The 15,256-nt window shown below is 44.1% G+C and overlaps 1 protein-coding gene across 5 annotated transcripts in view; it reads left to right on the plus strand.

Annotated features, from left to right (window-relative positions):
- The first annotated feature begins 7,884 nt into the window (after window positions 1-7,884).
- Window positions 7,885-15,256, plus strand: part of LOC106589592 (putative sodium-coupled neutral amino acid transporter 10) — a 29,696-nt gene continuing 22,324 nt past the window's right edge. For 4 of the 5 annotated variants that reach the window (XM_014179750.3, XM_014179749.3, XM_014179753.3 and 1 more), the window contains exons 1-5: window positions 7,885-8,111; window positions 8,311-8,583; window positions 8,916-9,079; window positions 9,230-9,323; window positions 14,148-14,291. In XM_014179750.3, the coding sequence (XP_014035225.1) occupies window positions 8,488-8,583; window positions 8,916-9,079; window positions 9,230-9,323; window positions 14,148-14,291 (498 nt within the window). In that variant the 5' untranslated portion in view covers window positions 7,885-8,111; window positions 8,311-8,487. The remainder of the gene's footprint in view (window positions 8,112-8,310; window positions 8,584-8,915; window positions 9,080-9,229; window positions 9,324-14,147; window positions 14,292-15,256) is intronic. The other variant, XM_014179751.3, reaches the window with a different exon arrangement.

Raw genomic sequence — 15,256 nt, forward strand, 5'->3', positions numbered from 1 at the left:
GACAGAGGAGGAAAAAAAGGAGAGAAAGGAGGATAGGTGTGCAAGTTAAACTAACTAATGAATCCAGTTCATCTACCGGTAACTCATAGTTGATGAATATTGTCTATACAGTCAATGGGCTTAACTGGAAACCAGCAAAGATGAGGGGTCAACAACAGGACCAAGATGGCATCGACTTCTCTTAGCTCAGTAAGAGTTGAGGTCAACTTCACCTCAGAAAAGACAGTAAAGTCTAATCACAGAGTGTTGGTAGACTCAGTTATGAAAGAGAGAAATGGAAGGATGGAGTGAAGGATGGAAGAAGGGATGAAGGGAGTGAGTGGGGGTGGTGTCAAGTAAGGAGAAATATGGCAGGGTTCATTTCCGCCAATCACTGAGTGACTTCAGTTTTACCCCGGACAGTCAGTGTGAAAGTGAAAACCCTGTGTAAATGATCATCCCTAGATCCCTGATTTTCTACATTTCAAACTCCACCAAACAGAATTATATCTCCATTTAAATGTGAAGGAATTTCCTCCCTACACTGAACTACACTCATCACCACACACACACACTGACACACACGGGCTGTAGATCATAGGTGTGGGCAGGAGTGTCAGCACTCAAACACACACTGTACCTTATAGCCTGGTTTAATAGAGGAGACCCAGCATGAATCCACACAGACGCTCTGTTCCATTCACTCACACAGGTAACAGTCTCCGCCATTCACACTGCACGCTGTCCCCGGAGGGTAATATACCGTCTGTGCGTGTGTGTGTATATACATCGTTCTGTGTGTGTGACTGTGTGTATGTATCTGTACGTGTGTGCATCCCTATGTGTGTTCCCATAAGTGTGTATCTGTGTGTGTGTGTGTGTGTGTGTGTGTGTGTGTGTGTGTGTGTGTGTGTGTGTGTGTGTGTGTGTGTGTGTATCTGTGTGTTTGAGCCGATGTAGACAGTGTAGAGGGGCCATCAGTGCAGCGTTTCCACCTCTCCTCTTTATGAGTCTGGCCTTTTAAAAACACACTGGATTTATGGTCAGTTTAGGCGGTATTTCATAGAAAGAGGGTGTGTGTGTGTGTGTGTGTGTCCAGGCCTAAAATAGGTGACGGTTAGAAAGAGGCACCATTCGTATAGGAGAAGAGTGTTAGAGGGAGGATTGAGCTGTCCTCCTTACCAAAAATGTTACACTGACACTTTTACTGTCCCAAGCTCCCGCTCCACACACAGAAAATAGATTTTATTTTGACAGGACCATAACGGAACTTTATTAAGACATTATAAGAGTGTATATATTTGATATAACAACTTCATCACAATGCATTAAACCTGCCAACATTAAGAAAAGGATTAAGGATTCCACGGTTACGGAATTACGCTTTCAGTCAGTTTTTTTTCACTTTAAAATGTATGCCAAACAAAAACCATTGATTTCAAAGTTTAACAAACAATACAACTCCGTGCACAATAACTATTTTTAACAATTTCCACTGAAAAATTTCCACACAAAAACGAATTTAGTGGAACTGTGCAATGCTAACTTTTTTTACAGTAAAATTCCCTTACTCTACTGTACCGTGCACTACCTTTCTTTACATTTGACATTTACGTCATTTAGCAGACGCTCTTATCCAGAGCGACTTACAAATTGGTGCATTCACCTTATGATATCCACACTACCTTTCTTTACTGTACTGTACACTACCTTTCTTTACTGTACTGTATTGTACTGCTGTATTGGACTGTACTTTACTGTGCTCTACTCACTGTACTGGTACTGTATTGTACTCTACTGTGCTTTACTCACTATACTATCCAAACTTGTGAAACATACATCTATGATTGATTTGATTTGACCAAATCTGAACCTATCAAATGAAATGAAAGTCTGTGGATGTTAACATCAAGGCCAGGGTGGACTGACCGAATGTCAACTACTTTCCAACGTCCATGGATGTCCGGTGTCGATAGGTGCTCAGTTGGTTTTGGTTACAGTAAATGGGAAAAGAGGGAGCCCATCGGTAGGTGTCAGTAAGAGCTGGGAGAGATTACATTAACTGGAGAGTGAGAGGCAGAGAGGGAGAGAGAGTATGGAGGGTTGTCCAGACTCACACTCTTGGTTTGACCACCAGAAAACAGAAAGACAAAGAAAACAGTTATGAGCTGAACATAACAGTATTCCAGTAGAAGGGAGGACAGTAGCAGGTGACCAAACTGTGATTTGTGAATATTATGATTTCCCATTGTAGCCAATTCAGTTGCAGTAACTCCATTATTGATTTTGGGGTAATTCTGTTGATTTGGTAACGGAGTTACGCGTCTGAATAAGTTAACAATTCTTAACCAAAATAGATATAAAAAATAATCACTGTAACTAATTGGTAGGTCTACCATTACTTGTTACTTCTGTGAACTTACATTATCCTCCCTCCTCATGAGGGAGAGAAATTAGAAAATATCCTAAAGATATGTGGGGTTTGGTAACGGAATTACAAGGCAATATTTCTTAAACTTACAGAAGGTAAAACATTTCTCCAAAACTAAATATAAGTGTTGCTATTACACTGAAAAAATATATAAAAGTGACATGTAAAGTGTTGGTCCCATGTTTCATTTATCTGAAATAAAAGTTTCCAGAAATGTTCAATACGCACAAAAAGCTTATTTCTCTCAAATCTTGTGCACAAATGTGTTTACATCTCTGTTAGTGAGCATTTCTCCTTTGCCAAGATAATCCATCCACCTGACTGGTGTGGCATATCAAGAAGCTGATTCAACAGCATGATCATTACACAGGACAATGAAAGGCCACACTAAAATGTGCAGTTTTGTCACACAACAATGCCACAGATGTCTCAAGTTTTGAGGGAGCGCGCAATTGGCATGCTGACTGCAGGAATGTCCACCAGAGCTGTTGCCAGAGAATTGAATGTTCATAATGCACAGCCTCATGTCATAAAGATCTGTACACAATTCCTGGATGCTGAAAATGTCCCAGTTCTTCCATGGCCTGCATACTCACCAGACATGTCACCAATTGAGAATGTTTGGGATGCTCTGTATCGACGTGTATGACAGTGTGTTCCAGTTTCTGCCAATATCCAGAAACTTCGCACAGCCATTGAAGAGGAGTGGGACAACATTCCACAGGCCACAATCAACAGCCTGATCAACTCTATGCGAAGGAGATGTGTTGCACTGCATGAAGCAAATGGTGGTCACACCAGATACTGACTGGTTTTCATATCCACACCCCTACCTTATTTTAAAGGTATCTGTGACCAACAGATGCATATCTGTATTCCCAGTCGTGTGAAATCCATAGATTAGGGCCTAATGAATGAATTTCTATTGACTGATTTCCTTATATGAACTGTAGCTCTGTAAAATCTTTGAAATTGTTGCATGTCGCGTTTATATATGTGTTCAGTATAGTTGGCAGGGGTCTTCACGTCAACATTATTGTATTTTGCTGTATTTCTGATGTATTACCTTTTAAGACTTTTTCTGCTATATGTTTTCCCTGCCAACATCTGTTTATCCAGAAATCAAAGCACTTACAGTACTACCTAATTTTTAAGCTGAAAAATGGTTGAAAATGTATTCTATGCCTTAATTTAAAAACAAATATGGACTCTTATTTGACACCCAATTTGATATGTTCCTCTAAACTTCACATGTTGGTGCTCATGGGTCCTTTTACATGGAAATGCCCATAACTAGCTTTTTCATGACCCAAATACTTAGAACATAACCCTCCATTTTTCAAAGACAGAATCAACTAAAATGAACTGAAGTTGCATTTTAAAGCTTCATTCCGATTTTACATGGCCTCCCCATTTCAACAACAACAACACCAGACCTAACCATCCAGCCCAGAAGACATCTTTTGTCCATTCCTTCATTCTATCTGTAGTCTAGTAGCCTATTAGCAGAGTGGTCATTAGAGCCTCTAGCCCCCAGTGTATTACTGATGGTCAAATGACAGGGGGTTAATAGAATGTTGAGGGGCCAGAGGCACAAAGGTAGGCAATGTTCAGTTGGATAGGCAGGGCCATGCAGTCTCTCTCTCTGTATAGGAGGCTGGTTGAAAACCCCATTCATGGCCAGGGCTAATGCTGCGTTGTAATTAACTGTGATTACTGGAGCAGAGGGCTCTCTCTCCCTCCCTCCCTCCCTCCCTCCCCCCTCCCTCCCTCCCTCCCTCCCTCCCTCCCCCACTGGTTTCCTGGGCAGACTTAGGACCTCAAGCCCCCGGTGCTCATGGGAAATCGTGTGCATGCCTGGCCCCAGAAAGGCCTCCATTCAGCCGTCCGCATGCTTGACCTCTCAGGGGTCAGCGCTCTGCTTTGTGTCCCGCGACCCCACCACGACCTGGGGTCACCTACAGAGGTCAGTAGGTCAAATCCAGATGCCTGTTTCTAATTTCACCCCGACTGGATTATCCTCCCAAATCTGCCCTGAAATGTGTCCCCAGAAAAATGCCCCTAACTACAACTGTACCTGGTCCTGCCTCCGCCAGTCTTAGCAAGGCAACTGCCTTCCATACCTTCATGCACCCATCTCCTGCCGGCCTCATTGCACGCAAGCACACACACACACTCCCTCAGACCCCAGCCATATCCCAACCGAGGCCATGGGCCTACCTTGAGGGATTAGGTGTGGACAGCCAGGACCCTCCAGCCAATCAACCAGTCTGTCACATTGATTTTGAGGGGTCACTGGAGCACAATGGCCAGGCTTTTCGTGTCTTAACCTCCCCATACCTCCGTGACGCGCACACACACTTGCGCATGCACCCACACACACACACTCTTTCCCCTTCCCTCTCCCACCATCGAAAGCTCCATCGAATCCCTGCCTGTCAAATCCCCCTTCCCCAGAGCCCTTACTGGGGTAAAGTGCTCGGGCCATCCCCCTCCTCTGGTCCCACACCTTCCTGGTCGTCAGATGACACAATAACCACTAGGGCTCAGGGAAGTTACCCTAACCACAGATCTAGCCTAGCATCATCTTCCTTTCCCCCAGTCATAACTGTAACATTTGGAAGAAATACACAAAACTGAAGCAAAGAACATCTATTCTTCTTTAAAGTTTTATGGCATACTAGACCTATTGGTGTATTGCCGCCACCTACTGTATGGGTTCTTCTTCTTTGATATTACTGTGGTCTGCAAACAAATGTTATAGGTGCATGCCTCCACCTACTGTTTTGGCTGTATATCAGCAAAAAATAATTAACATAAAAGTAAATTAAATAAACTAAACTAAACTCAATGTACTCCTTTATTCAGATTTAACTGCCAATGCCCATCCCTACAGGCTCTGGTGCCTGAGAAGGAAGAGCATCTTCAAATCAAATCAAATCAAATTGTCTTTGTCACATGCGCCAATTTTTTTAATTTATTTTTATTTCACCTTTATTTAACCAGGTAGGCAAGTTGAGAACAAGTTCTCATTTACAATTGCGACCTGGCCAAGATAAAGCAAAGCAGTTTGACACATACAACAACACAGAGTTACACATGGAGTAAAACAAACATACAGTCAATAATACAGTAGAAAAATAAGTCTATATACAATGTGAGCAAATGAGGTGAGATAAGGGAGGTAAAGGCAAAAAAAGGCCCTGGTGGCGAAGTACATACAATATAACAAGTAAAACACTGGAATGGTAGATTTGCAGTGGAAGAAAGTGCAAAGTAGAAATATAAATAATGGGGTGCAAAGGAGCAAAATAAATAAATAAATAAATACAGTAGGGGAAGTGGTAGTTGTTTGGGCTGAATTATAGATGGGCTATGTACAGGTGCAGTAATCTGTGAGCTGCTCTGACAGCTGGTGCTTAAAGCTAGTGAGGGAGATAAGTGTTTCCAGTTTCAGAGATTTTTGTAGTTTGTTCCAGTCATTGGCAGCAGAGAACTGGAAGGAGAGGCGGCCGAAGGAGGAATTGGCTTTGGGGGTGACCAGAGAGATATACCTGCTGGAGCGCGTGCTACAGGTGGGTGCTGCTACGGTGACCAGCGAGCTGAGATAAGGGTGGACTTCACCTAGCAGGGTCTTGTAGATGACCTGGAGCAAGTGGGTTTGGTGATGAGTATGAAGCGAGGGCCAGCCAACGAGAGCGTACAGGTCGCAGTGGTGGGTAGTATATGGGGCTTTGGTGACAAAACGGATGGCACTGTGATAGACTGCATCCAATTTATTGAGTAGGGTATTGGAGGCTATTTTGAAAATGACATCGCCGAAGTCGAGGATTGGTAGGATGGTCAGTTTTACGAGGATATGTTTGGCAGCATGAGTGAAGGATGCATAGTTGCGAAATAGGAAGCCAATTCTAGATTTAACTTTGGATTGGAGATGTTTGATGTGAGTCTGGAAGGAGAGTTTACAGTCTAACCAGACACCTAGGTATTTGTAGTAGTCCACATATTCTAAGTCAGAACCGTCCAGAGTAGTGATGCTGGACGGGCAGGCAGGTGCAGGCAGCGATCGGTTGAAGAGCATGCATTTAGGTTTACTTGTATTTAAGCGCAGTTGGAGGCCACAGAAGGAGAGTTGTATGGCATTGAAGCTCGTCTGGAGGGTTGTTAACACAGTGTTCAAAGAAGGGCCAGAAGTATACAGAATGGTGTCGTATGCGTAGAGGTGGATCAGAGACTCAACAGCAGCAAGAGCGACATCATTGATGTATACAGAGAAGAGAGTCGGCCCAAGAATTGAGCCCTGTGGCACCCCCATAGAGACTGCCAGAGGTCCGGACAATATATAATACAACAGGTGTAGACCTTACAGTGAAATGCTTACTTACAAGCCCTTAACCAACAATGCAGTTTAAAAAAATGTACTTGGCTCTAGATCTTCGGACAGTAATGTTGCAATGTTTCGGTAGTGAAGTCCTGGAAACCCAAAAACCTTTCAGCCACAGATACTATTATGTCTAGTTTGTTGGACTTTTTGATCGTGTGTGCAGGACAATTAATCACATGCACAATAAACACCAGAAAATAAGATTGTCTATTCTCTGCCTGAAGGTTTTTCATATGGTCGCGGCTGTGCAAACACAGTTCATTGGTTGGATCTAGGGACGCTACTTTTCCGGAATGCTGCAACACGCCTGGTCGCTAGAGGACGGCCAAGCGCATCATGAACAGTCTTGTCACGATGCAATGACAAAAGAGATAAGAATCCCAATTGGCAATGAACAAGACCGCATAACACCCCACCCAGCAGACTATCGACCAATTGTGTTCACGTTGTCATGCTGCGTCACGCAATCCCTTCTCAAAGTCAGGAGTCGAGAAACTTCACTATTTTTCACGAAAGTACGTAATGCCACGATTCCAAAGCTATACGTTATTATAGAGAATGGGTTAGTTATCTTACATCTCGGAAAAAAATTGTAATGTTGTACTCCTTGTTCCCAAATTTCATGCTAATGTTGGGTTTCTAAGCAAGCGCCCAATTGACGCCCATTGCCTCTTTGAAGGAGAACTCGCCTTGTCCCAAAGTAGCACAGAATGCATCGTGCGACGCATGGACAACTTACACAATCGGCGTTAATACGATTTTAAAGGACTTTCCCATGTCATCAAAAGTATCTCTGGGTATAATAAGAGCCAGATGCATTGGTAATAAACTGCACAGCTCTAACAAAGAACAAATCAGAGAAAATAGGAATCGTTGTGAGTGCGGGACTCCTCGATTGTACAGCAGAGGCATTACAAGGAATCCTGTCGATGAATGTTCCTTCCACACAGGCACCTGGAGTGGGGTGGGGATTTGGGGGATTTATTTTGTTTGTATTGTATATGACGTTGGTATTTTTATTTTTCGTTCAGTACCCGTACAGTAGGTGGCGGCAATACACCAATAGGTGTAGTCTGCCATAAAACCTTAAAGACGAAGAAGAGTAAGAGCCACATTCATACTTCCTGTTTACACATTCAGGAAATAGTGATTTCCGTAGCTTTTGTAGTTGTTTATCTCATGGTAAATATGAAAATAAAACTTTATAGCTTTATGTGATGGATATAAATTGATAACGGTCTATTTTAACCAAGTGGACGGGTCACCGATGATACACATAAGCTTCAACATCAAGGGAATCGAATACTGTAAGGTTAGGTGTGTGTTGAACAAAGTTTTTGCAACAACAAAAGCTCGATTTCCTTTCAGCTGTCAATTTTTCCTTTTGAACGTGCATGCACGATGCAGATAAACGTATTTTATTTCGTGACATGAAATATATATAGCTACATGTATTTTAGCTGAATGATCTAGTTTGCCTGTCGGTATGTTTTTGTTTCTCTTGCTATCCTACTAGCGCCACGTCACATAACTCTGGAAAAGGATACGCTTTGGAAAAAGCAGAATCAGACGGATTCAACTACTGTCATCATCGTTACTTGGACCAAATAACGGCCGCCACTTTACCGTGGTCATTTCTCTACGTAGTGTTGAACGGTTCTTTTGTGTGGTGAAGAAAAACGAACCATTCAAAATGACTGCGGCGGCTTCAAACTGGGGTTTGATCATGAACGTGGTCAACAGCATCGTTGGAGTGAGCGTTCTGACCATGCCGTTCTGTTTCAAACAGGTACGGTTTCCGCTATCTTACACCGGTCACACGATTATTCCATTGCAGAGGTCGTTTATCTTATCGTGTGTAGCGACTTTGAACTCACGATCAGCTACTAGTGTGATGGCAGTTAATGAGTGAACATTTGTTCCGTGTTTACCTTTCCACGCGCCTTAACAGGTGCATTATACAGGCAGTGCACCTCATGCTTTATGCTGATCTAGACATCTTTGTACCGAATTGCAGTTTTAGGCCCCCATCATGCCCTGTCAATATGAAATGTGTATGACAAAGTTTCCATATTTGCAGTTTTGAAATAACCCCCTCTGTCTCTGCTTCTCTCGCTCTAGTGTGGGATAGTGCTGGGGACTTTGTTGCTGTTCTTCTGTTCGTGGATGACCCACCAGTCGTGTATGTTTCTGGTCCACACGGCTAACAGCACCAAACGCAGGACCTATGCTGGCCTAGCTTTCCATGCCTATGGCAAACCAGGCAAAACACTGGTGGAGACCAGGTATGTGTCCTTTCCTTTGAGAGCCAATACTGTTGTGATGTATATCTTGTGTCTTTAGAGCCTTGATCAAATGCTAATATCTGAATGTCTCTCCCTCTTCCTCCCTCTCTCTTGGTCTCTCTCACTCTCCCCCTCGCTCTTCCTCTACAGTATGATAGGTCTGATGTTGGGGACCTGTATTGCCTTCTACGTCGTCATCGCTGACCTGGGCTCTAATTTCTTCGCCCAGTTGTTGGGCCTCCCGGTAGGAGTCATGAGTTTTGAATTACAGAAGCAATCAGAGAATACAATAGAGAATACAATCTGGGCTGCATGATTTGCACAAAATATCTAAGTGCACATTTTTTGGGCCAGATATTGCGATTATGAATTGAGATTTTTAAAAGCGTGGTAATTCCATCAGCCATGGTTAATACAAGTGTCTGGGTAGAGAACATCACTTCTAAAATGAGATCATATGAATTAATACATACCGTGCTAACTGAATAAAAAACAAATTAAACAAATATTTTCCAATATTGTTATACATATGATGGCAGATAGGATTATTACACCTACATATTAACCGATGGAATAGAAAGCTTATGATTGTGTAATTATGTATAAGTATGCCCAATCATTGTTATAATTTAAATGATGTCAAATTGCTTTAAAAACATCGAACACATAGCCTACTGATTGCAAGGTGCAGCCTATGACCAAAACATTGGAGTCTGGTCCAGTTATCAATGTGATGGCCTTTACCGTGTTTGGTCCAGTCATCAACCTGATGGCCTTTACCGTGTTTGGTCCAGTCATCAACCTGATGGCCTTTACCGTGTTTGGTCCAGTCAACAACCTGATGGCCTTTACCGCGTTTGGTCCAGTCATCAACGCGATGGCCTTTACCGTGTTTGGTCCAGTCAACAACCTGATGGCCTTTACCGCGTTTGGTCCAGTCATCAACGCGATGGCCTTTACCGTGTTTGGTCCAGTCAACAACCTGATGGCCTTTACCGTGTTTGGTCCAGTCATCAACGCGATGGCCTTTACCGTGTTTGGTCCAGTCATCAACCTGATGGCCTTTACCGCGTTTGGTCCAGTCATCAACGCGATGGCCTTTACCGTGTTTGGTCCAGTCAACAACGCGATGGCCTTTACCGTGTTTGGTCCAGTCATCAACCTGATGGCCTTTACCGTGTTTGGTCCAGTCAACAACGCGATGGCCTTTACCGTGTTTGGTCCAGTCATCAACGCGATGGCCTTTACCGAGTTTGGTCCAGTCAACAACGCGATGGCCTTTACCGCGTTTGGTCCAGTCAACAACGCGATGGCCTTTACCGAGTTTGGTCCAGTCAACAACGCGATGGCCTTTACCGCGTTTGGTCCAGTCAACAACCTGATGGCCTTTACCGCGTTTGGTCCAGTCATCAACCTGATGGCCTTTACCGCGTTTGGTCCAGTCAACAACGCGATGGCCTTTACCGCGTTTGGTCCAGTCATCAACGCGATGGCCTTTACCGCGTTTGGTCCAGTCATCAACGCGATGGCCTTTACCGTGTTTGGTCCAGTCAACAACCTGATGGCCTTTACCGCGTTTGGTCCAGTCATCAACGCGATGGCCTTTACCGTGTTTGGTCCAGTCAACAACCTGATGGCCTTTACCGTGTTTGGTCCAGTCAACAACCTGATGGCCTTTACCGTGTTTGGTCCAGTCAACAACCTGATGGCCTTTACCGTGTTTGGTCCAGTCAACAACCCGATGGCCTTTACCGTGTTTGGTCCAGTCATCAACCTGATGGCCTTTACCGTGTTTGGTCCAGTCATCAACGCGATGGCCTTTACCGCGTTTGGTCCAGTCATCAACCTGATGGCCTTTACCGTGTTTGGTCCAGTCAACAACGCGATGGCCTTTACCGTGTTTGGTCCAGTCAACAACGCGATGGCCTTTACCGTGTTTGGTCCAGTCATCAACGCGATGGCCTTTACCGCGTTTGGTCCAGTCAACAACCTGATGGCCTTTACCGCGTTTGGTCCAGTCAACAACGCGATGGCCTTTACCGTGTTTGGTCCAGTCAACAACCTGATGGCCTTTACCGCGTTTGGTCCAGTCAACAACCTGATGGCCTTTACCGTGTTTGGTCCAGTCATCAACGCGATGGCCTTTACCGTGTTTGGTCCAGTCAACAACGCGATGGCCTTTACCGTGTTTGGTCCAGTCATCAACGCGATGGCCTTTACCGCGTTTGGTCCAGTCAACAATGCGATGGCCTTTACCGCGTTTGGTCCAGTCATCAACGCGATGGCCTTTACCGCGTTTGGTCCAGTCATCAACGCGATGGCCTTTACCGCGTTTGGTCCAGTCATCAACGCGATGGCCTTTACCGTGTTTGGTCCAGTCATCAACGCGATGGCCTTTACCGCGTTTGCGCCGTTATTGTAATTCAGACTTGCTGCTCCTCATTCAGGCCCCGGGTGACTAAAGCTTCTCTCAACCCCAGAGTGATGTTTTGTCATGTGTGATCTCTGGGGAAGAAGCCTACGATGTTTGCAAGCACCGACCTTTCAGTTGGAACTACTCATCAAGTGGAGTTTTTAAAGGAATGTAGGGCTCGGTTGTAAACAACGTGTGAACTCTGTTTCAACTTCTCCCTTCATTTTGTTATATAGTGTTGGCATGGCGACTAGGGAGAAAAATGTGAGAAATGCAGTCTTTTATCTCCTGTCCAGCTTTTTTTTTATAATCTTCTTGAAGCCGTCTACAGTTACATGCACACAATAATATGATTATTGTGAATAGTCAGATTTAAACATTTACATTATTTGAAAGAATACTGATTTCCCTAATGATCCTGTTTACATGGATACATCTGAAATCAGGGTAGCCTATTTGATTCTGAGTTCGGACATGTAAAGTTTCTATATGAAAACAATTTCGAAGATTAATGCATTCAGTTTTTCCCAACTCACTTCATTCTTGGTTTGAATGTTCATGCGTCACATGCACAAAAGAAGAAGGAAGCTTGTGCTTTTAATCGGTGTACGCTTACTTTGAGTATGATTTACGCAGATTAAGATACACAGAGTAAGGTGTTTACGTGTCTAATGCCATACTCGGCCTAGTGCCATAATCAGTTTAATATAGAATAACTAGTGTGCATGTAAGTGTAGATATGAGTCATGTCTTTGGCTATATGACAGATGGGTGACAGCCTCTGTGATTTCTGTGTCTGCGGGTTGTGTTTTCGTAGGGTGTTACACTTTAAAATGCATTAGCAAGCAATGCCTGCTTAACGTACAGTGCATTCGGAAAGTATTCAGATCCCTTGACTTTTTCCACATTTTGTTACGTTGGTCTTATTCTAAAATGGATTAAATATTGTTTTCCTCATCAATCTACGCACAATACCCCATAATGACAAAGCGAAAACAGGTTTTTAGACATTTATTGCTAATTTTATAAATGTTTTAAAAATACCTTATTTACATAAGTATTCAGACCCTTTGCTATGAGACTCAAAATTGAGATCAGGTGCATCCTTTTTCCATTGATCAACCTTGACATGTTTCTTCAACATGATTGGAGTAAATTATTTCTATTGGACATGATTTGGAAAGGCACATATCTGTCTATATAGTTGACAGTGCATGTCAGCACATAAACCTAGCCATGAGGTCAAAGGAATTGTCCGTAGAGCTCCGAGACACGGTTGTGTCGAGGCACAGATCTGGGGAAGTGTACATGTCTGCAGCATTGAAGGTGCCCAAGAACACAGTGGCCTCCAACATTCTTAAATGGAAGAAGTTTGGAACCACCAAGACTCTTCCTGGAACTGGTCGCCCGACCAAACTGAGCAATCGGGGTAGAAGGGCCTTGGTCAGGGAGGTGACCAAGAACCCGATGGTCACTCTGATAGAGCTCCAGAGTTCCTCTGTGGAGATGGGAGAACCTTCCAGAAGGACAACCATCTCTGCAGCACTCCACCAATCGGGCCTTTATGGTAGAGTGGCCAGATTGTAGCCACTCCTCAGTAAAAGGCACATGACAGCCCACTTGGGGTTTGCCAAAAAGCACCTTAAGGACTTTTAGAACATGAGAAACAAGATTCTCTGGCCTGATGAAACCAAGATTGAACTCTTTGGCCTGAATGCTAAGCATCACGTCTGGAGGAAACCTGGCTCCATCCCTACAGTGAAGCATGGTTGTGGCAGCATCATGCTGTGGATGTTTTTCAGCGGCAGGGACTGGGAGACTTGTCAGGATCGAGGGAAAGATGAATGGAGTAAAGTACGGAGAGATCCTTGATGAAAACCTGCTCCAGAGCACTCAGGACCTCACACTGGAGCAAAGGTTCACCTTCCAACAGGACAACAACCCTAAGCACACAGCCAAGTCAACGCAGGAGTGGCGTTTGGACAAGTATCTGAATGTCCTTGAGTGGCCCAGCCAGAACCCGGACTTGAACCCGATCAAACATCTCTGGAGAGACCTGAAAATAGCTGTGCAGCGACACTCCCCATCCAACCTGACAGCTTGAGAGGATTTGTAGAGAAGAATGGGAGAAACTTCTTAAATACAGTTGTGCCAAGCTTGTAGCATCATACCCAAGAAGACTCTAGGCTGTAATCGCTGCCAAAGGTGCTTCAACAAAGTACAGAGTAAAGGGTCTGAATACTTGTGTAAATGTGATATTTCATATTTTAATTTTTTTATAAATTTGCTAACATTTCTAAAAACCTGTTTTTGCTTTGTCGATATGGGGTATTGTGTGTAGATTGATGAGGGGGAAACAATTTTATCCATTTTAGAATGAGGCTGTAATGTAACAAAATGTGGAAAAAGTCAAGGGGTCTGAATACTTTCAGAATGCACTGTGGGTAGCTGGCTATGGCTCAGTCTTCATAAAATAGGGGATGGTTCTTCTTCAAGTGATTGAATACATCTGTCGTGTTGCCTCTTGTTGTCTCCACAACTCAAAGGTACTTTTTGCACAACACTTGGTTTCCTTGTACTGTTGCTGATTTGTTTGAACTGATTGTTTGTGTGATATGATTGGTTAGAGATTGTGTCCTTTTTCACCCTCCACAGGTGTCATTTGGTTTCCGCGTGCTGCTGCTGATCACCGTGTCTCTGTTCATCGTTCTGCCTCTCAGTCTGCAGAGGAACATGATGTCATCTATCCAGTCCTTCTCTGCCATGGCCCTCATGTTCTACACGTTCTTCATGTTCACGGTGAGACCGCAACCACACAGGGAGGGGAAGGGGTACAGTGCTGCCTGCAGCAGGTGTAAGAGGGCCATACTCAGATGGGTAAAATGTTAAGAGTTTTGCTAATATACATTTTACTCGATAGGCTTTTACAAAGAACTATGGCTCTTCTATCATGATGATATACACTGCTCAAAAAAATAAAGGGAACACTAAAATAACACATCCTAGATCTGAATGAATGAAATAATCTTATTAAATACTTTTTTCTTTACATAGTTGAATGTGCTGACAACAAAATCACACAAAAATAATCAATGGAAATCCAATTTATCAACCCATGGAGGTCTGGATTTGGAGTCACCCTCAAAATTTAAGTGGAAAACCACACTACAGGCTGATCCAACTTTGATGTAATGTCCTTAAAACAAGTCAAAATGAGGCTCAGTAGTGTGTGTGGCCTCCACGTGCCTGTATGACCTCCCTACAACGCCTGGGCATGCTCCTGATGAGGTGGCGGATGGTCTCCTGAGGGATCTCCTCCCAGACCTGGACTAAAGCATCCGCCAACTCCTGGAGAGTCTGTGGTGCAACGTGGCGTTGGTGGATGGAGCGAGACATGATGTCCCAGATGTGCTCAATTGGATTCAGGTCTGGGGAACGGGCGGGCCAGTCCATAGCATCAATGCCTTCCTCTTGCAGGAACTGCTGACACACTCCAGCCACATGAGGTCTAGCATTGTCTTGCATTAGGAGGAACCCAGGGCCAACCGCACCAGGATATGGTCTCACAAGGGGTCTGAGGATCTCATCTCGGTACCTAATGGCAGTCAGGCTACCTCTGGCGAGCACATGGAGGGCTGTGCGGCCCCCCAAAGAAATGCCACCCCACACCATGACTGACCCACCGCCAAACCGGTCATGCTGGAGGATGTTGCAGGCAGCAGAACGTTCTCCACGGCGTCTCCAAACTCTGTCACGTGTGCTCA

This window comes from Salmo salar, chromosome 28, assembly GCF_965601325.2.
Source record: "Salmo salar chromosome 28, fSalSal1, whole genome shotgun sequence".
Classification (NCBI taxonomy): Eukaryota; Metazoa; Chordata; class Actinopteri; order Salmoniformes; family Salmonidae; genus Salmo; species Salmo salar.